This window comes from Canis lupus, chromosome 12, assembly GCF_003254725.2.
Source record: "Canis lupus dingo isolate Sandy chromosome 12, ASM325472v2, whole genome shotgun sequence".
Taxonomy (NCBI): domain Eukaryota; kingdom Metazoa; phylum Chordata; class Mammalia; order Carnivora; family Canidae; genus Canis; species Canis lupus.
This window is the reverse complement of record NC_064254.1, coordinates 3,806,506-3,827,835: the sequence shown is the minus strand read 5'-3', so window position 1 is coordinate 3,827,835 and position 21,330 is coordinate 3,806,506. Positions and strand designations below refer to the sequence as shown.

Sequence of the window (21,330 nt, the reverse complement as noted above, 5' to 3'; positions counted from 1 at the left end):
GTATCCTTCCATAATGAATAGATAAAGACTTGGTATCTATATATGATGGAATATTATGCAGCCACCAAAATAATGAAATCTTGCCATTAGCAACAACATGGATAGACCTAAAGAGTATAATGCTAAGTGAAATAAGTCCATCAGAGAAAGCCAAATACCATATGATATCACTTCTACATGGAATTTAAGAAATAAAACAATTGAGCAAAGGAAGAAAAAACAGAGAGACAAACCAAGACGCAAACTGATGTTATTAGAGTCAGTGGGGGAATGAGGGAAATAGGGGATGGGGCCTACGGAGTGCACTTGTGATAAAAAACAGTATGCTTGTCCTGATGAGCACTGAAAAATGCGCAGAATTGTTGAATCGTTGTATTGTACACCTGAAAGTAATTCAACACTGTATATTAATTATACATCAATTAAAAACATCTTTTTTATGATTTACTTATTTATTTGAGAGAGGGCGTGCATGAGTGAGTAGGAGGGGCAAAGGGAAGGATGCTTGGGTGGCTCAGGTCGAATGCCTGCCTTCAGCCCAGGGTGTGATCCTGGGGACCCAGAATTGAGTCCCACATCGGGCTCCCTGCATGAAGCCTACTTCTCCCTCTGCCTGTGTCTCTGCCTCTCTCTCTGTGCCTCTCATGAATAAATAAATAAAATCTTTAAAAAAAAGAAAAGAAGGGGCAAACGGAAAGAAGATCTCAAGCAGTCTCCCTGCAGACTGTGGAACCTGATATGGGACTCAATCCCACAATCCTGAGATCATGACCTGAGTTGAAATTGAGAGTCAGACACTTAACCAACTGAGCCACCTAGGTGCCCCCAAAACACAGTCTAAGATAATAATAATTTTTTAAAAATGTGCACTGTTTTAACCCACTAAATTTGTGATGATGCATTATACAGCATAGAAAAATGAATACACTGGGAAAACCTATAGATTAAAAGACAGTTTAGGGGCTCCTGGGTGGTTCAGTTGCTTAAGCAACTGCCTTTGGCTCAGGTCATGATCCCAGGGTCCTGGGATTGGGGCCTGAGTTGGAGGGGGTCCCTGCTCAGCAGGAAGCCTGCTTCTCTTTCTCCCTCTGTCCTCTCCCCCCATGCTCTCTCTCAAGTGCTCTATTTCAAAGAAATAAATAAAGCTCCAAAGATAAAATAAAATAAAAGAGAGTTAAAAGACATCAATTTTTTTCTTTCTCATTCTTTTTATTTGTGTCTGTTGTGTGTGTGTGCTACAACACAGATAAATATTGAGGACATTATGCTAAGTGAAATAAACCAGTCACAGGAAGACAAATACGGTGATTCCACTTATTTTAGATACTTAGAGTAGTCAAAACATAGAGACAGAAAATGAATGGTTGTTGCCAGAGGCTTGATGGAGGGGGCAATGGGAAATTATTGTTTAACGGGTATAGAGTTTCAGTTTTGCAAGATGAGAAGAGTTCTGGAGACGGATGGTGGAGATGGTTGCACAACAATGTGAATGTACTTAATGCCATTGAACTGTACACTTCAAAATGGTGAGGATAGTAAATTTTATGTTATATGTATTATACCACAACAAAAAAGTTGGGAGAAAAACATCTACCCCCAAAAGTCATATCCGGTTTTTTTTCTATCTCATCCTTTTTTATTTGCACCTTTTTCTCTTTTTTCAAAGATTGTATTTATTCATTTGAGACAAAGAGATACAGAGAGAGCATGAGCAGGGAGAGAGACAGAGGCAGAGGAAGAAGCAGGCTCCCCACTGAGCTGGGAGCCCAATGTGGGACTCCAGGATCATGACCCTCATGAACTGAAGGCAGATGCTTAACCATCTGAGCCACCCGGGCACTCCTCTTTTTTTCTTTTTTAATAGACCTTATTTTTTAGAGCAGTTTTTTTTTAAGATGTTATTTTTAAATAATCTCTACACCCAACGTGGGGCTCGAACTCACAATCCCAAAATCAGGAGTCACACGTTCCTTTGACTGAGCCAGTCCGGCGCCCCAGAGCCGTTTTAGATTTACAGCAAAATCGCACAGAAAGTATAGTCCTCATGTAGCCCCTGCCCCTCCCCCACCAGATTGGTACAGCTGTTACAATCAGTGTCCGTACATTTAAAAAATCTTTTTCAAAAAAAGATTTTATCTATTTATTCATGAGACACAGAGAGAGGCAGAGACATAGGCAGGAGGAGAAGCAGGCTCCTTGCAGGAAGCCCAATGTGGGACTCGATCCTGGGACCCCAGTATCAGGCCCTAAGCCAAAGGCAGATGCTCAACCACTGAGCCACCCAGGGGTCCCTAAAAATCCTTTTATTCTGAGCTAATTTGAGACCTGGAGAAAAGTTGTAAGAATAGTACCAAGAGTTGTCCTACAGCCTCCACTTTTTTCTCTTGGTGTTCATACCTTCTCACCAAGGATAGGAAGGTAACACAGGTACAACACAAATTAAACCACAGATCCGACTTTAATTTCATGAATTTTGTACTAATATCCCTTTTTGTTTCCAGAGTCTGATCCAGGATCCCACACCGCATTTAGTTGTTATTTCTCCTATTCTCATTCAATCTTTACATTTTTCCTTTTCTTTATGATGCTTATCAAAAAAACTTTTTTTAATGAGCAAACCAAAACAAATTAAAAAGAAAAAAGAACAAAGTTAGAAATCTTGCAGTATCTGATATCAAGACTTTCTGTAAAGCAACAGCATCGGGGAAGTATGGTGCTGGTGTCAGGAAGAACCACAGAACAGTGGAAAAGAAAAGAGTCCAGAAGCAGATCCACAAATTTATGGTCTATTGATTTTCGACAAAGGTGCCAAAATTGTTCAATATAGAAAGAATAGTGTTTTTAACAAATACACTGGAAGAACTAGATGTCCATTGGAAACAAAAAGAATCTCAATCCTTATACCACACACAAAATTCAATTTGAAATGGATCATAGATATAAGCATTAAAGTTAAAACGATGTATAAGACTAAGATTTTATTTATTTATTCGTGAGAGACACAGAGAGAGAGAGAGAGAGAGGCAGAGACACAGGCAGAGGGAGAAGCAGGCTCCATGCAGGGAGCCCGTGGGACTCAATTCTGGGTCTCCAGGATCACGCCCTGGGCTGAAGGCGGCGCTAAACCGCTGAGCCACCCGGGCTGCCCCTTTTTCTCTTTCTTTCTTTCTTTCTTTCTTTCTTTCTTTCTTTCTTTCTTTCTTTCTTTCTTTCTTTCTTTCTTTCTTCTCTTTCTTTCTTTCTTTCTTTCTTTCTTTCTTTCTTCTTTCTTGTTCTTTTCTTTTCTTTTTTTTTTTTTGAAAGAGAGAAAGCAAGAGCAAGGAGAGGATCAGACGGAGAGGGAGAAACAGACTCCCAGATGAGCAGGAAGCCTGACTCAGGCTCCATCCCAGGACCCTGAGATCATGACCTGAGCTGAAAGCAGATGCTAACCAACTGAGTCACCCAGGTGCCCCCACGACAAAACTTCTAAAGGAAAACATAGAAGGCTATCCTTGTGCCCTTCAGGTGGACAAAGATTTCTTAGATGGGAAACAAAAAGCATAGTTGTTAAAAAATTAATAAATTAGGGACGCCTGGGTGGCTCAGTGGTTGAGAGTCTGCCTTTGGCTCAGGATGTGATCCCAGATCTGGCGATCAAGTCCCACAACAGGCTCCCTGCGAGGGGCCTGTTTCTCCCTCTGCCTACATCTCTGCCTCTCACTGTGTCTTTCATGAATAAATAATATCTTTTTAAAAAATTAATAAATCAGACTATTAATAATTGATTAATTAATTTAAAACTTCTGGTCTTCAAAAGACATTGTTTTTGTTTTTTTTTTAAGATTTATTTATTTATTCAGAGAGAGCGAAAGAGAGGCAGAGACACAGAGAGAAAGAAGCAGGCTCCATGCAGGGGAGCCCGACGTGGGACTCGATCCAGGATCACACCCCGGGCTGCAGGTGGCGCTAAACCGCTGTGCCACAGGGGCTGCTCCTCAAAACACATTGTTAAGAAAATGAAAAGACATGCCACAGAGTAGCAGAAAATATTCATAATACATATATCTGAAAAAAGTACTGCCATCCAGATTATATAAATAACTCCTACAATTCAATAAGAGGAAAAGTGATCCAGGTTTAGAAATAGGTAAAAGACTGCCCATATACTTAAAAAGTAGTTAAAATAGTAAGTTTTTTTTTTTTGTATAAATTTTATTTATTTATTCGAGAGAGACACACAGAGAGAGGGGCAGACACACAGGCAGAGGGAGAAAGGCTCCACGCAGGGAGCCCGACATGGGACTCGATGCTAGGTATCCAGGATCATGTCCTGGGCTGAAGGCGGCGCTAAACCGGTGAGCCACCGGGGCTGCCCCTAAAATAGTAAGTTTTATGGGATGCATACTTTACTGCAAAAAGAAGGGGTTAAAAAAACCAAATGATTTTATATTTTTAAAGATTTTATTAATTAATTAATTGATTGATTGATTTGAAAAGAGAAACAGAGTGTACCAGCGGTGAGGGTGGGGGGCAGGGGAGAGAGAGCAGAGGGAGAGGGAGAAGCAGGCTCCCCACTGAGCAGAGAGCCCACAACACTGGGCTCCCAGGACCCCGGGATCATGACCTGAGCTGAAGGCAGCTGCTTGAGCAACTGAGCCACAGAGGCGCCCTTCATATAAAATTTAACACAGCTCTTTTATTTATGTAACCTACCAATCCCACTCCTGGGTGTTTACCCAAGAGAACAAAGGCATACATCCATACAAAAACCTGTAAACTAATGTTCACAGCAGCTTTATTCATGATAGCCAAAAACTGCTAACAACCCAGATGTCCATCAAAAGCGGAGTGTAGGGGCAGCCCCGGTGGCCCAATGGTTTAGCGCGGCCTTCAGCCCTGGGGTGTGATCCTAGAGACCCTGGATCGAGTCCCACCTCGGGGTCCCTGTGTGGAGCCTGCTTCTCCCTCTGCCTGTGTCTCTGTCTCTATCTCTGCGTCTGTCATGAATAAATAAATAAAATCTTTTAAAAAAAAAACCCACAGAAGCAGAGTGTATAAACATCCAATATATTTGTTCAATGGAATACTACATAGCAGCAATAGGAATAAAATACTGAAACAGGCTAGAGTGTGAATAAATTTTAAAACCATTATGCTGAATGAAAGAAGCTATTCATTAAAAAAGAATATACCATATGATTTCATTTACACAGAAGTTTAGAAAAGGGAAATTTAATCTGTAGTGACAAACCAGAGCAGTAGGGATGCCTGGGTGGCTCAGCGCTTAAGCACCTGCCTTTGGCCCAAGGGCCTGAATCCTGGAGTCCTGGGATCGAGTCCCACATCGGGCTCCCTGCATGGAGTCTGCTTTTCCCTCTGCCTATGTCTCTGCCTCTCTCTGTGTGTTTCTCATGAATGAATAAATAAATAAAATCTTAAAACAAAAACAAAGCAGAGCAGTAGTTGCCTGGACTCAGGAGTAAGGGAGGAGGGTGGAGTGTAAAGGAGCACAAGGGAATTTTTTTAGGTGATACAAATGTTCTTATATCATGATTGGTGGTTACATGACTGTATATATTCGTCAAAACTCATCAAACTGCACACTTAAAATTGGTGAACATTCTTGCATATAAATTATACCCCATAAAGTTAATTTTTAACCTGGGCGAGACTGAACTACAGTGTCTAGAGATGCACACGTAGGTGATAAAACTCCATGGAAGTGAATACTATGAGCCAGGCTGGTGGTCACTGTGGGAGAAAGCCAGGAGCTGTACCTGGGATGGGGTGGTGAGGAGGGGCTGCTGGTTACAACAAAGTTCTAGTTCTTGACATGGATGGTGGTTACAAGTGCATTTGCCTTATAAAAATTCACGAAGCTATACTTTTATTTTCTGTAATAATAAATAATTAAAATAATGATAAATATTAAATAATAAATAAGTACAGTTAATAAAAATAAAATATGATTTTTTAATTTGTTTTTTAAAAGATTTTATTTATTTATTTACGAGAGAGAGAGACAGAGACACAGGCAGAGGGAGAAGCAGGTTCCATGCAGGGAGCCCGATGTGGGACTCGATCCTGGAACTCTGGGATCACGCCCTGAGCTGAAGGCCAACACTCAACTGCTGAGCCATCCAGGCATCCCAAAATACGATTTTTTTTAAAAGATTTTATTTCTTTGAGAGAGAATTTGCACAAGCAGGGGGAGGGGGAGAGGGAGAGGGAGAAGCAGACCCCTGCTGAGCAGAGAGCCCCACTCAGAGCTCCATCCCAGGACCCTGAGGTCACAACCGAAGCTGAAGGCAGATGCTTAACCAACTGAGCCACCCAGATGCCCCTGTTTGATTTTATTTTACAATGAAATAGTAAAATATAAATTGAAAAAATTTAAAATGACACTAACATTTCTTGAGTGCTTCTCATGTGCAAGGCATTGCTCCAAATGCATCACTTGTATGAACTCTTAGAATCCTTCCCACAATTTCACAAGGTTGGTACTATTATTATTTCCAGAAGACAGATAAGGAAACTGAGGCATAGAGAAGCTAAGAGATAGGCCCAAGGCGCCACAGTGATAATGGGAGCACTGGGATTTGCAACAGGCTGAGTAGGAGTCTGTGCTCTCAATTGCAGAGGTAGAGAGAGGCTCCAATGGGGGCCAGAGAGGAACTCTCCAGATAGGGGCATGGCTATCTTGCTTGTCCTGGTGGTCTGTGCTGAGGAAGGAAGCTCATTAGGGAGAGGATATTGAGCTGGGAGTTTCAAAACCAAGATGCATCACCAGCTTCATTTATTAAGAAATCTTTATCGAGCCCCTCATGTGTGCCAGGCACTGTCCCCGGCTGCTGGGATACCCGCTCACCAGCTTCACTTACTGCTGGCAGAAATCCCTGCCCTCGCAAGCGTCAGGTTGTCCACCTGTAAACAGGTACCCAAAGATGTAATTAGTCAGCTAAAAAGAAAAGGAAGTATGAAAAGTGCTCAGAGGTTTATGGGTGACGGGGGATGAATCAGACCTTGACAGCAAGGTAAGATCATCTCTGCAGCAGCAACAAGAGCAGGAATGCAAGACAACAGATCCAACAGCCTGAAAAGTGTGGCAGTCCTTGAACTCTGTCTACTGTTTTCGCCTCAACACTGATCATTATCAAATAAATTGGGGAGGGGCGCCTAGGTGGCTCAGTCAGTTAAGCTTCTGCCTTCAGCTCAGGTAATGATTCCTGAGATCAAGCCCCACATCGGGCTCCCTGCTCAGTGGGGAGCCTGCTTCTCCCTTTCCCTGTGCCCCTTTCTCTCTGTCAAGTAAGTAAAATCTTTTTTAAAAAATTTTTAGGGTTGCCTGGGTGGCTCAATGGTTGGGTGCCTTCAGCCCAGGGCATGATGCTGGAGTCCCAGGATCAAGTCCTGCATTGGGCTCCCTGCATGGAGCCTGCTTCTCCCGCTGCCTGTCTCTCTCTCTCTCTCTCTCTCTCTCTCTCTGTGTCTCTCATGAATAAATAAATAAAATCTTAAAAAAAAAAAAACTAAAACTAAAAAAGAATTTTTTTAAATGAAACAAATAATTTGGAGAAATAATCATGGCCGCTCCAGGCAGGTGAGGTCCGAGGAGCTGCTCCAAACAATGACAGGCAATAAGGTGATAGTCACTGAGGGAGAGGTTTCCATAATACAGTTCGCCCATGTGGAGGAGATGGTCAGGTTCCACTTAGAGGAGAAATTCCACCGTCAGCCCCATGGCACCAAATGTGGGTGACTCATGCATGCATGCATGCATGCATGTATGCATGCGTGCGTGTGTGTGTGTGCACGAATGTGCGTGTGCATGCATGCATGTGTGTGTGTGTGTCCAGGAATGTATCAGCAGCCATTTACCTACATATCACAAACTCACATATGTTGTGGGAGCTATAAATGAAAAATCACAGCACAGATGGCTCTTTTGAGGAGGTTTCTTCAGGAGTGGGAGGAAGTAACAGGCTACAGGATTAGAAAGCTATTCTAGACGTGGTGAAGGGAGATGTGGGGAAATGGTGAGGCCCACGGTGTCTGCTGGGGAGGTGTGATTCTCTGCTGTTACAGCCAGTGCCTCACCCTACCTGGGCCATGAAAGGGCATGTCTGCTCTGTTCCCCGATACTCAGAAATAGAGGCCACCATGCTGGCCATAGAGGGCACTGCTCCCCAATCTCCCTCCATCCTTGCAGCGACACAGATTCTGCTAAAAACTCCAGCACCTCAAAAGGAAAGGAACTGCAACTAGAAAATCTTTACAAGCCATAGTTTACTTATTTCCAACGTGCAGCTCCCAGGGGGCCCCAGGGCCCCAACCCTGACTTCTTTTTTTTTTTTTTTTTTTTTCCAACCCTGACTTCTGCAAGAGTACTCAGGAGTTTAGAGATTTCTCAAAGTTGGCGGTTCTCAAGGCTGGCTGCTTCAGAAACTGCTGCTGCCCCACACCCATGTCCACCAGAACATTCTCGGCAGTTTTACTTACAGTGGCCAAACACTGGAAACAACTTAGATGTCCATCAACTGGTAAGTGAGTAGGCAAATTGTCATATAACTATACAGTGGAACATCACTCAGTAACAAAAAGGAACAAACTGCTGATGCCTGTGATACGGCTTCTCACAGACCTAATGAGTCACGAGAGGAGGGGTAGCCAGACACAAGCAGATACATCGTTGTGCTATCAGGTCAGAATAGGTGGCCCTGGGAGTGGACATGGTGAGTTGACTGGAGACTTCTGGGGTCTGGTCACATTCCATCTGTTGATCTGGATGGTAGTTCACGTGGATTTATCTACATTTATCTACATTTATCTTCACACACACATTGAAATACATTGAGCTGGAAGCTTGAGAGCTGTGCATTTTACATCTATTACACATCAAGAAAAATGGAAAAATAAAATACTGACCCCTGGGTTCCACCCCCAGGGCAACTGACTAAATTGGTCTAGGGTGAAGCCTGGGTGAATGGATTTTTTAAAACCTGCCAAGGGATTCTAACAGGCCACAGGGGTGAGCCCCAATCCCAGGAAGGCCAGAGTCCTTCCTCTCACTGCACTGAGTTCTCCACTCCCTGCCTCTGCCCTTGGCCCCAGCAAAAAGTCCCCATTGCAGAGAGGCAGCCTAAGGCAGCAGTCAGACTCCAGTTCTATCACCTCTTACCTCTGTAACCTAGCAAGAAATATCTATTTCTCTAAGCCTCAGATTCAGGTTTTTGGTTCTTTAGGGTTTCTGCATCTTTAACATGTGGCAAGAGACAAGCTTATACCTTATGCACAATATTGCATGGGAGTAATCAAAACGGTATAGATCTTTATAAAGTTAATCTCCTTAAAACATACATCTGATCCTGTCACTACTTTTTAAGATTTTATTTTTATTTTTAAGTCACCTCTACCCTCAATGTGGAGCTTGAACTTAAAACTTTGAGATTGAGAGCCCCATGCTCAACTGACTGAGCCAGCCAGGCGCCCCCTGTCACAACTTCTTGAAACCTGTGGCTTTTTCATTACACTTTAAATAAACTGCAAACTCCTTTCTGAGGCCACTTTAGCCTGTCGGGGTGTGCCTTGTTCACCATGTCCTAGCCACGCTGGCTGCCTTTCAATCCAAGCACTTCTCTGCAGTACAGCCTTTCATAGGAGGAGCCTGTCCCCAGCCTGTTCTCAACTCAAGCTCAACTTCTCCACAGGTTTCAACCTCCTCACTCCCCATTACCTTCTGTCACCACACCCTGGTCATTTTCTTCATAGCTCCCAGCACATAATAGAGGTTGTGTTGCTTGGTGTGGGACTCGTGTGTGCTCCTGCCCCCAATGCTTCCCTACCATCTGGCCCAGCACCAGGTGCTCCGTGCCTAACTGCTGAATGGAATTCAAGTGAACCCAAAGATGTACTGTCATCAGAGAAGTCTTCTGTGAAGTCAGAGAGTATTACTGTTCGTCCTCCTTCCCTACTCAATAACCTCTAATCTCTTCTGCTCCCCATGAGGTTGCTGTTTATTCTGGAAACATTTATTAAGTATACCTAACGTGTGAGACATTGTGCTCACTGCTGTAGAGGACACAGAGAGAAAAGCATGGTCCCTGCCCATCAGCAGGCCCTATCCAGGGAAGGAGACACCCACAGGAATACCATCTAAGGTCCCTCCTCACCCTCTTCTCGTTCCACACCCTCTCTAGATGTTCTCATATCCTTACACGTTCAGTTGATTCCCTCACCTAATCTAACCCAGCTCTGTCCCACAGGACAACTCCTGAACTCTTTTTTTTTTTTTTTTTTAATTTTTATTTATTTGTGATAGTTACACAGAGAGAGGCAGAGACACAGGCAGAGGGAGAAGCAGGCTCCATGCACCGGGAGCCCGACGTGGGATTCGATCCCAGGTCTCCAGGATCGCGCCCTGCGCCAAAGGCAGGCGCCAAACCGCTGCGCCACCCAGGGATCCCCAACTCCTGAACTCTTTATCTAAAATTATACTGGGGTTGGATCACTATACTGCACATCTGAAACTAATATAATACTGTAGGTTGGGGATCCCTGGGTGGCTCAGCAGTTTAGTGCCTGCCTTCGGCCCAGGGAGTGATTCTGGAGTCCCAGGATCGAGTCCCGCATCGGGCTCCGGGCAGGGAGCCTGCTTCTCCCTCTACCTCTCTCTCTCTCTGTGTCTCTCATGAATAAATAAATAAAATCTTTTTAAAAAATACTATAGGTTAACTAACTGGAAATAAAAATTTAACTTTAAAAATAAAAAAATAATACTGGTATTTTCACCAGTGTGTCTCATAGGCACTAATGCAACAAATTCTAAAACTGAATTCATCTATCATAAACAATTTACTGGTATTTTATAGAAATAGAAGCTTAGGGCAGCCCGGGTGGCTCAGCGGTTTAGCACGGCCTTCGGCCCAGGGTGTGATCCTGGGAATCCCCGATCGAGTCGCGCATTGGGCTCCCTGCATGGAGCCTGTTTCTCCCTCTGCCTGTGTCTCTTCCTCTCTATGTGTCTCTCATGAAAAAATAAAAAATCTTAAAAAAAAAAAAAAAAGAAATAGAAGCTTAGCTTATTGAGGAAATGATGTTGAGATAGCAGTTAACATTCAGAGGGGGAAAATTTTACATCAGAAAACACTCTAGGAAGATAAAAGATCTAAACATAATTAAGTCACAAAAAAGACAATATTTTTGAAAGTGAACAAGGGAGTCATTGGAGGTTTTAAGCAGGGGAATGACATGGTCTGATATTGTAGAGGGATCACTCTAGCTATTATAAGGGAAGAGACTTGAGAGATTCAATTTCAATCGAGGGCATTCCATTATTGCTGCTAGGAAGAAAGAAATCCTACCTGTCTTTTGCTTTTTAGATCTTCTCTTTATTTTATTGCTGTTTTTCTCTTTTGTTTTTTGATATGCTGCAATTTCATCATGATGTTTAGGCATAAAGTTATATATATATTATTTTTATGTTATTTGGCAGTTTTTTCTTTGTGGGGATGGATATGTTTTTATGTAATCCAACTTGGATTTGGTGAGCTCAGTGAATCTGAAATGTGCTGTTTTCTAATAATTCTGGAAAATATTCTGAGGGTCTCTCTTATATTCTATATTACTTACATTCTCTATTATTTCACTATGAGACTTCACTTAGACATACAGGAGACTTTGTCTATCATTCGTATCTCTAACCCTTTCTTTCAGATATTCCATCTCTTTTCTCTTTTAAGATATTATTTATTTACTTGACAGAGAGAGAGCCCATAAGCAGGAGGAGCAGCAGGCAGAGGGAGAAGCAGGCTCTCAGCTGAGCAGGGAGCCTGACATGAACTGGATCCCATGACCCTGGGAATCTGACCTGCCCTGAAGGCAGATGCCCAACCATCTGAGGCACCCAGGAACCCCCAAATATTTATTTCTATATAGTAAGACCACAAGAATATTTGAAGAAACTAGGTTAATATTTACATAATCTTGAGATGGGTTAAGTGACTTTTTAAGCATTGTACCAAAGTCTGTAGCCATAAAGATTTGGATATGAAGGAATGTGAAACTTCTACTTCAAAATACCATGAAAATCAAGACAAATGAAAAAATGGGGGAAATTTTTGGAAAAGTATGTGACAAAGGATTAATAGCTTTCATATGTAAAGAGTGATTTCAAATCAGCAGGAAAAAACTTTCAGTAGGAAAACTGATCGTGGAAATGAACGATTTATTAAAGAAGGAATACAAATGCCTAAAAAGAAAAATGTTGAGCCACAGATGTAATCAAAACAAGTAAGTTAAAAGAGCAACGAAATTAATATTTCTTATTTATCAGACTGGCAAATATGAATAAGAACATTATCCAATCCCAGCAGGGTTAAAAGGGAAGTGAGCCTTGTTAATAACTGCTGACTAGAATGAAATGGATGATGCCTTCTTGGAAGTCAATGCGGAGTGTGTAAAAAACGTAAAAATGGGTGCTTTGTTACTCAACAATTACAACTTGCAGGAATGCATGCATCCTAAGGAAAATATATTGGGGCAGTTGTGCAAATATGTGTGTAGTATTGTCACCTATAATAGTGAAGGGTCTTAAAATATGTATCCAGTCATAGTGTTGATCAAACTATCCACCAGTGGACTCCTGTCATTACAACCGTAGGCATTAACACGAAAAGACATTCATGAGGTGTCGGGAAGCGGAAAAGCCAAGGTCACCAACCACACCTTACATAATGTACGCGCGAAACAGCCCGTCTTTGTTAAATACGTACATGTATGTATTTGCGCGGGTGCATCTGAGTTTGGAAGAGCAGATACCAAAATGTTAAGAGCCATTACATTTGGCCCATAGGATGCTGTTTTCATTCTTTTATTATTGTTATCGTTCTGTCTGTCCTGTCTCCGTTCAAAGAACATCACTTCCATAATCACAGGTCATCGGTGGGAGGTCAAGGAGCAGCGCGTTTCCGAGGCGCCAGTCCCAGCACCAAGGCAACCGCCTTCCGCCCGGCACCAGGCTCACAGGTGCCAGCGTCCGCTCCACGTACGCGCGCCGCGGGAGCGCTCAGGGTCCGCGGCGGCCTGTCAGGCACCGCCGAGGCCACCCCAGGCAGCCCGCGGGTCCTCGCGGGGGGGCGGGGCACGCCAGCCCGGAAGAGACGCCGCGCCGCGCCGCGCATGCCCCTTCCTTTCCAGCCCCGGTCCGGGTCGTAGCAGGCGCCAAGGTGAGTTTCTCCGTGGTCCGGCTCCCATCGGCGTCCATCCTGGCTCTCCGGCTGTCGCAGTCGCTGCTCCTCCCCGGGGACGGGGCGGGGGGCCGCTCTCCCGCTCCTAGCACGCCCGTTTTTGAGTAGTGAGGGGGCCGGGGGGCTCTAGTAGGAGAGGACTGGCGTCCCGTCGGCGGAGGCCGAGGAGGGGAGGTGTGAAGCCCTTGTGTCGCGGCCAGCCTCAGGCGAGGTGAGGGAAGCTGCGCCTCGTTTGCCCGCTCGCCGCGGGCCGCCTCCTTGCCCGGCCCTGGAGCTCTAGTTTGAGGGAAGAATGGAAGGGGGTGAAGGTGCGGGCCTCCTTGCTCGGCCCTTTGCTTTTGGGTCCGCGGCCCGCCACGAACGGAGGGCCCTCCAGACCCTCCCTGCGTCCCCGAAAGTGTGCCGCGCCCTTCCGCGCTGCGTACAGTTGCTGATCCTCCCCAAGTGCCCCGGGGTGCGGGGTTTGCGCCCGCGCCCCCCTGGCCCGTTACTCCTCCGTGGGTCTGGAGCGTTCGGGAGCCCTGCCCCTGTTTCTGCTCCAGTGTCACGGCAGCTGTCTTCTCACGCGCCTCTGGGGAGTGGAGGAGGGTCACTGGCGGCGTTCCGTTTTGCAGGGTTTCAAGATCTCCCTGCATGTTTTCTGTGCTGTGGTTTGAGGTTTCAGCCCGTTGGACGGGGTTCGGGGTGGTCGTGCTGGGGTCTTGCACGTAGCTCACCCGGCTGGCCCCTAGCTGCACTGCTTAGAAACGCTCCGGATGATTTTGCTTCATTCCAGATGTTGATGCCCAAGAAGAACCGAATCGCCATTTATGAACTCCTTTTCAAGGAGGGGGTGATGGTGGCAAAGAAGGACGTCCACATGCCCAAACACCCTGAACTGGCCGACAAGAATGTGCCCAACCTTCACGTCATGAAGGCCATGCAGGTAGCCTGGGGGCTGCTGGAGTGGGGTGCAGATGGAGGGATTTTCCACTAAACTAGAGGCAGATTCCAAGGAGAGGTCAGGACAGCCAAGCAGCTTGTTGCCTCCAAGGGCGCTGAGGTAGATACACCGTGAAAACTTGTCTATGCAACGTAGCTTCCTTTTGCACTGAGTTGCTAGATTGAAGTCTCTGCTTGTGTCTTGACGGTGGTTTTCTTTCTGTCTTACAGTCTCTCAAATCCCGAGGCTACGTAAAGGAACAGTTTGCTTGGAGACATTTCTACTGGTACCTTACCAACGAGGGTATCCAGTATCTCCGTGATTACCTCCACCTACCCCCCGAGATCGTGCCTGCCACTCTGCGCCGCAGCAGACCGGAGACCGGCAGGCCACGGCCCAAAGGTATGTCGCCCGAATAAAAGACCTGCTCTGCAACTGCTCTTTCTCAGGAACGGTGTACGTGAAACTGCGGAGGGCAAAGGAGGCCTTAGGATACACCATTGGGGTCGGCGTTAGAGGAGCCCTGCATGCAGGACCTAGGCCTCGTCCTGGAGCCTCTGTCCCCTGACATGGGACTTAGACTTGTAATGGAACTGCAGTCAGGTCAGTTCTTCAAACCATCCCAGGAGATCCCATTAAGCACAGAATATAGTCTGTGTCCAGGCACATGTGGTAGAGTATTGAGTAACTGGCAGGACGGAGCAAAACTGTTTGCCACATGTGAGAGAAATGGAATGGAGAATTTTCTAGAATTTCTTGGCGATGGGAGCAAAAATAATCAGAAGTCAAATAGGGGAAAACAGATGTGTGTATGATAGTGTGAAAGGATGTGCTTGTGGGGGGATGGTGGATTACGTTCTGGCTCAAGACCATTGCTGGCTCACAATTGTGTTTTCTCAAGGTTATGGTTCTCTTTCCCTAGTTTCTGAAAGAACTTGTTACAGGAGCTTGGTAGTAGTAGTCTGTGGGCTTGGGTGATGAAGTGCAGAGATCCCTAAAAACAGATGATCACCAAGACTGTCTGGGTCCCGTAGGGAGAAGCTTGGTAGCTCAGGAATCTGTATTTTTTATGAATTCTCCTTAGGGGATTCAGGTGGTTAGGTGGTGGGGTTATGTATCTGTAGAGCAGAGGTTCTCTGCTGCATCTTGGAGTCTCAGGGGCAGTGGGATACCATTGTCTGTGCCCCTACAGATTCTGATTTTGTTGGCATAGATGGAACCTGGCATTTATTTTAGGTTCAGTCTTCTTGGGCTGAAAAAATAATAACATAATTGACCTTTGAAACAGCTCAGGGCCTGGGACACCTGTGTCGTCGTCCGTCTCCCCCAACCCTACCCGCCTCATAGTCCAAAATCCATGTATAACTTGATTCTCTGAAAACTACTAACAACTTGCTATTGACCGGAAGTCTGTCTGATAACAAATAGTGGATTGGCGTACAGTTTGTACATCTGTTATATACCATATCCTTATAATAGAGAAAACATTATTGAGAAGATCATAAGGAAAATAGATTCATTGTGCTACTATAATCTCATTGATCAAAAAGATCATGAACCAAAAAAAAAAAAAAAAAAAAAGATCATGAACCCATGCATTTCAAACCTGTCTTGTTCAAGATCGACTACAGTTTATGTTCTAATCATGTGGACTCGAAAGTAAAGTTGGCAAGTTTGCAGGGTAACTAGGAAAAATACCAGATTAAATTTCTAGTGTTTATGATAATGTTTTAAAAGTAGTTTATATGTCTGCCTTCATATATATCCACACCCTAGTGAGGTGTGTGGAGAAGCCCAGGGCAACTGGAGGATTCTTGGTGGCCTCTATATTTATACACTGACTACTGGAGTTGGGGCTTTGCTGTTTGCACAAGAGATTTTCCACTTCAGAGTTGAGTCAGGTTCAAAATTTGGGCTATTTAGATGTTTGTGGAAGTGGTTGGATTGCTTAATTTGCCAAGTAATTGGAAAGGGTGTGTATGTTGAGAAACAGTAGAAAAAAAGGCAGTCCTTTTGCAGATGGATGGCATTTTCATTATTAATGTCCTCGACCTTTGAGGAGCTAGGGTCAGTGATTGACATTTCTAGCAGACAGCTCAGTTGTGTCCCTTTAACCCATCATAACTAAGTTGCTGCCAGTGAGCATAAGGAGAGCAATTCCAAAAAAAAAAAAAAAAAAAAGGAGAGCAATTCCACTTTTCTTGGCCTGAAGGCAACAGAGTTCCCTCATCGCCTTACATTCACAGTGTGGTTTAATTTATAGGTCTGGAGGGAGAGCGACCTGCAAGACTGACACGAGGGGAAGCTGACAGAGACACCTACAGACGAAGCGCTGTGCCCCGTGAGTAAAGCATCTCTCTCAGGGGCTTTGGGGGAGAATCTCTGGGTTCTCAGTCACCCTGGCTGGGGTTTAGCCCTTGGAAATGCCAAGGTGACCAGGAAGGATTCGTAGTCTCCAGGCCATCTTTAGCTGGAGTCCTCTATGTCTCTTACCTGGTGCAGGTATTTGATGGATGGGATTAAGAGACAAGCCCCCTCACTGGGGATACCAAAGGCTTGAGTTAAAGACCTTTAACTAGAGCAGCACTGAAAACTCAGGAGAACAACATGCTTTTCTTTGTTTTCTGGTTGTATTCCTGTGTCCCAAGCTCGTTGAGGGCAGGGCCCGTTTACGTTATCTTTGTTGTTTCCTTTCCTTTCCTTTTTCCTTTCCTTTCCTTTCCTTTTCCTTTCCTTTCCTTTCCTTTCCTTTCCTTTTTCCTTTCCTTTTTCCTTTCCTTTCCTTTCCTTTTTCCTTTCCTTTCCTTTTTCCTTTCCTTTCCTTTTTTCTTTCCTTTCCTTCCCTTATTCACAAGAGACACAGAGAGAGGCAGGCAGAGGGAGAAGCAGGCACCTCGCAGGAAACCCGATGTGGGACTCGATCCCGGAACTCCAAGATCACACCCTGGGCTGAAGGCAGGTGCCAAACCGCGGAGCCACCCAGGCATCCCTATCTTTGTTTTCTTAATGCGAAAATAGTTAGAAATCTTGTTCTTAAGTAGCACGTGTTTGTATTGACTTGGAATAACAGATGTTTGTTCTTCAGTCAACACATACTGAGTGTCTGACTTGCCAGGTTGTGTTCTAGGGGTTGGAAAGGCAGTAGTGTGCATAACAGACAAAAGACCTTTCTCGTTGAAATTGTAATTTAGTGGTAGGAAACTGGTAAGCAGAAATGAGTATATACTATGTCCATGGTGTGGGTGCTCCAGGGAAAAATTCAAGTGCAGATGGTGCAATTTTCAGTAGGGTTTTCAGGGAAAGCCACAGAAATGTGATTTAAACACCTGAAGGAAGGAGTCAGCCAGTGGCTCTCTGGGGAAAGAGCATTAAGGCACCTGGCTTGTTAAACCAGAAGACAGCAGGAGAGCAGATGGAGATACAGGTCCCTAGCTCCGTGGGCAGACTTGGGATTTTAGAGTCTGTGTCTTTGTTGAGAAGCAGTTAACTGTGTTAAGAAAGCAAGGTATAAAATAAAAGTGAGCACTTGACTATGTTACTGGGTAGTGAGAACAAATTTCTCCAACGATCAGACTAACTTGAGAGAAGGTTAACGGTGGCTCTTACTAGAAGTCCCACATGGGAGTTAGAGAGTGGTTCTCCAGAGAATGTAAGATTGGACCTGAGCCTCAAAGTTCTAAAATGTTATTTCAGTATGTAATCTATAAATACTAAGATACTTCCCATCCTCTGAAGTCTTGAAATGTTAGATGTATTTTCACACACCTCAGTTTGGACTCTTGCCTGCCATACAGGTCAGGGCAGCACTGGGTCTTTCATCTTACTTGTTCTCTGCTGTGGTCACCACAGGGTTGCTTTTGGCTTCTGTGGGCCTTTTTGTCCTTTATCTCTTCCCCTGTTGCTAGATGCTTATCTGAAGCATGTAAGTAACTCGATGGAAGTGAGGGTCTTCTTGGGCCACATAGAAGGGCATATAATCTAGGTTTTGTGGTCTGGGCAGCCTTCCTGGAGGTGAAGGTTTGCGGGTAAGTTTTGAAGGATGACTTAAGGGAAGCTGCCGGGGGTGGGGGGGGCAGAAGTGGTTCATGGGGTGTTTCCCACCCCTGGGTGTAAGTTACTTGTACTTCATGCAGTGTATTTGCTGACATGGCTTTTTCTGCAGAATTAGGCCAGAGGCTTATCTTCGCTTGGTCTGTAATAGATGATATCATATGATGACTGAATTGGTATTTCTCTTTCCAGCTGGTGCCGACAAGAAAGCTGAGGCTGGGGCAGGGTCAGCAACTGAGTTCCAGTTTGTGAGTATATCCCTATTTGCTCTCCATAGGTGGTCACTGTTCTGGTCTCGGCCCTGGGGTCTGCAAGTTCTAGGGGTATGGTATGGTGTGCTGGATCCCACCCCTCCCCCAAAAAAACCCATGTTTCAAGAGCTTTTACATTAAGATACAGTATGCAAACTTTTATAAATACATAAGTTACTAAAATGAGTCCCCCACATCAATACGCTGCGTAGTGGTAGCTGCTTCATTAATGAGCATCATAATTGTAACTCTTAATTTCATGAACTAAAAATTATAAAAATTAGGGTTATGCACGACAAGCTGGAAATTGAGTGAGCTCTAGGTCCAGGATGGTGTGGGGCCAGGTCCTTCATCTTCTTCAGGGCTCAGCCCCTCCGTGCTGCAGTTTCCTCATCCTGATCGTGGTAGCTCTCTTGAGAACTTGTGATATTAATTATATAGGGTGAGGCATATCACTGTTGCAGCAACAGCTGTCCTATGGCAGGTTTCAGAGCACACCAGTGTTGTCTGAGGCCTCATTTGTGAAAAGATGTGTGTGGCAGACGGGGACTCGTCCTGTGCTGGGGGTGCGTGCGTGTGTATATAAACACTCTTGAGTGGGTATCTATATTCCCATTTTACAAATGTGGAAACAGGCCTAGAAAGTGAATGTAGCCTCGTAGCCAGTAAGAGGCAGGACTGGGATTTATGGCCTGAACTCATGAGCCCCTATATTCAGGGCCATGTCCTGTGAGAGTGAGGCCTGCTCCCTGGCATGCTGCTAATGCTGATGTATGTTTTTTCTTGCAGAGAGGCGGATTTGGTCGTGGACGTGGTCAGCCACCTCAGTAAAATTGGAGATTGTTTTGTGTTGAATAAATCTATAGCCAGAAAAACATTAATCTTGTGTGTCCTGTTTGGTTTGCATTTTGTGGCCTGAACAGGAGTAAGGATCAGAATGTAAATGGGGCAAGATTGGATCCATTTAAGGAGTTGCCTTCATCCAGGGTGGCATCACTTGGCCACTGTGAGAGCTGCAGGACTTGGCTCAGACGTGGGCCCTCTGTTCCAGCACATGCTGCCCTGTTGAGTCTGATCCAGTGTGGTTACCATCTGGGGGGTGATTGGGGAGAGCAGGGCATCCTCCACTAGGCAGACTGCACTTGTCCAGTGTTCCTGGAGGCTTTTTAAGTGGGAGCCCTGCATGTGACATTAAATGGATGAGGAGTGACATTCCCCAGTGGGGCCAAGTGCCCCCAAGGGCTTTGCTGGGACCGTGCTGGCCCTGCACCACAATAAGCCTGACATGGTGTCTGGAAGTGGCCCTATGGGTGTAGCCCCTGAGAAGTTCAGGGACACCATCCCACAGGTTTCCTGGGTCAGATGCTGGCTTTGGCTTGCAGATCAAACCACAGATGGTGATGGTTACAGTAAATACACAGGACAGGGTCAGCATATGAGGCAGTGGCTCTGGGCCAACTAGTAATGGGACATTTCTGCCAAGTAAGGTTTTTTTTGGTCAGCAAAACTGGTAACTGGATATTAAGGGGATGCAGGGCTTGGGAGTCCTATTTATGGGTTACTTCAGTCCAAGCATTGTGCAGATAAGTAGCCAAGTGAGGTTCATAACATTAGAATCGCAACAGGTGGTTTTGTGCTGGTAGCCACCATGATCCTAGAGTCCTGGGTTTGATCGTTGTAATTTGGACCACAAGGTGGCAGCCGACAGCAACTCCCAAGTGTGCACTTCATACTTCGTTTTGGGAGATGAGCTTTGTATTCTGAGCCACCAGTAAGTAGAAGCTTGCTTTGGCAGAAAGGTGGTGTTTGGGGAAGCTGTTTCAGTGCGGCCTTGGCTGCCTTGTCAAAGATTGCTTTTTATCCAATTTTTCTGCTGGCTCAAGTGATGTCAAGTGGTTTGCCCGTGTTCACACGCCTTGTGATTGTTTAACCTGGATTCCACTGTGAAATGTTAGTAGCTCCTGGCCTTTCTGTTTCCCACCGAAGCCAGCAAGCAAGCAGATGGGTTTCCTCTGTAGCCTTGCTGATTTTTCTGGCAGTAAAAAGTCTTTTACAAAAAAGTAAAAGTCACTTTTTTGGCTAAGGCTCTTTGCCAGCCCTTTCCTTCGTGATTTAAGTTAGTTCCAGGAGGTATTCTCCAAAATCCCATGGACTCTGGGAAAACCCAAGGAATATACAAGGTAGAGTCATCGCCTGTGGATGCAAGCCAATGGAGGCTGCTCTTCTGCCCGCCAGTCCCCTGTCCTACCTGGGCAGATTGAAAGCCCACTGCCAATCAATAACCATGGATTAGTTGTTCAGGGATCAGTGCTAATATGTGCTCTGGGAAACTGAAGCCTCAAGATCTGCCTTAAAAGACTTCACAGTCTAAGGAAAAAAAAAATAATGCTACACAGTAAAGTTCTGCTTGCCAGGAGCACAGGCTGGTTCAGTCTAGAGCATGTGACTATCTTGGGTCATGAGTTAAAGCCCCATGTTGGGTATAGAGCTTTTTAAAACTCATATGCCAAATACTATATAAGTGATAAATATGTCCAAAGTGAATTTTTTTTAAGATAGTTACTTGAGAGGGGTGCCTGGGTGGCTCAGTTAAGCATCTGCCTTCAGCTTGGATCATGATCCTAGAGTCCTGGGTTTGAGCCCCAGATTGTGCTCCCTGCTCAGCGGCGAGCCTGCTTCTCTCTCCATCTGCTGTTGCTCCCCCTGCCTGTGCTCCCTCGCTCTCAAATAAAACTATTATTATTTTTAAAAGATTTTATTCATGAGAGACAGCGAGAGAGGCAGAGACAGGCAGAGGGAGAAGGAGGCTCCATGCAGGGAGCCTGATGTGGGACTTGATCCTGGTCTCCAGGATCAGGCCCTGGGCTGAAGGTGGTGCTAA

The 21,330-nt window shown here is 45.1% G+C and overlaps 1 protein-coding gene across 2 annotated transcripts; it reads left to right on the top strand.

Annotated features, from left to right (window-relative positions):
* Positions 1–13,070: 13,070 nt before the first annotated feature.
* On the top strand, positions 13,071–19,330 carry RPS10 (ribosomal protein S10). Of its 2 annotated transcripts, none has more exons than XM_025418478.3 (6): positions 13,071–13,205; positions 14,002–14,151; positions 14,379–14,550; positions 16,412–16,489; positions 18,391–18,446; positions 19,239–19,330. In XM_025418478.3, the coding sequence occupies exons 2-6, from the start codon at positions 14,002–14,004 to the stop codon at positions 19,278–19,280; spliced, it is 498 nt and encodes a 165-aa protein (XP_025274263.1). In that variant the 5' UTR covers positions 13,071–13,205; the 3' UTR covers positions 19,281–19,330. The 2 variants fall into 2 exon arrangements, with proteins under 2 accessions (XP_025274263.1, XP_025274264.1); XM_025418479.3 differs by lacking the exon at positions 13,071–13,205 and adding an exon at positions 13,297–13,437.
* The last annotated feature ends 2,000 nt before the right edge of the window (positions 19,331–21,330 follow it).

Coding starts and splice junctions, on each gene's coding strand:
- RPS10 (XM_025418478.3), top strand. CDS start 14,002: ATGTTGATGCCCAAGAAGAACCGAATCGCCATTTATGAACTCCTTTTC. Junction 14,152..14,378: donor ACGTCATGAAGGCCATGCAG/GTAGCCTGGGGG, acceptor TCTGTCTTACAG/TCTCTCAAATCCCGAGGCTA. Junction 16,490..18,390: donor CAGACGAAGCGCTGTGCCCC/GTGAGTAAAGCA, acceptor TTCTCTTTCCAG/CTGGTGCCGACAAGAAAGCT.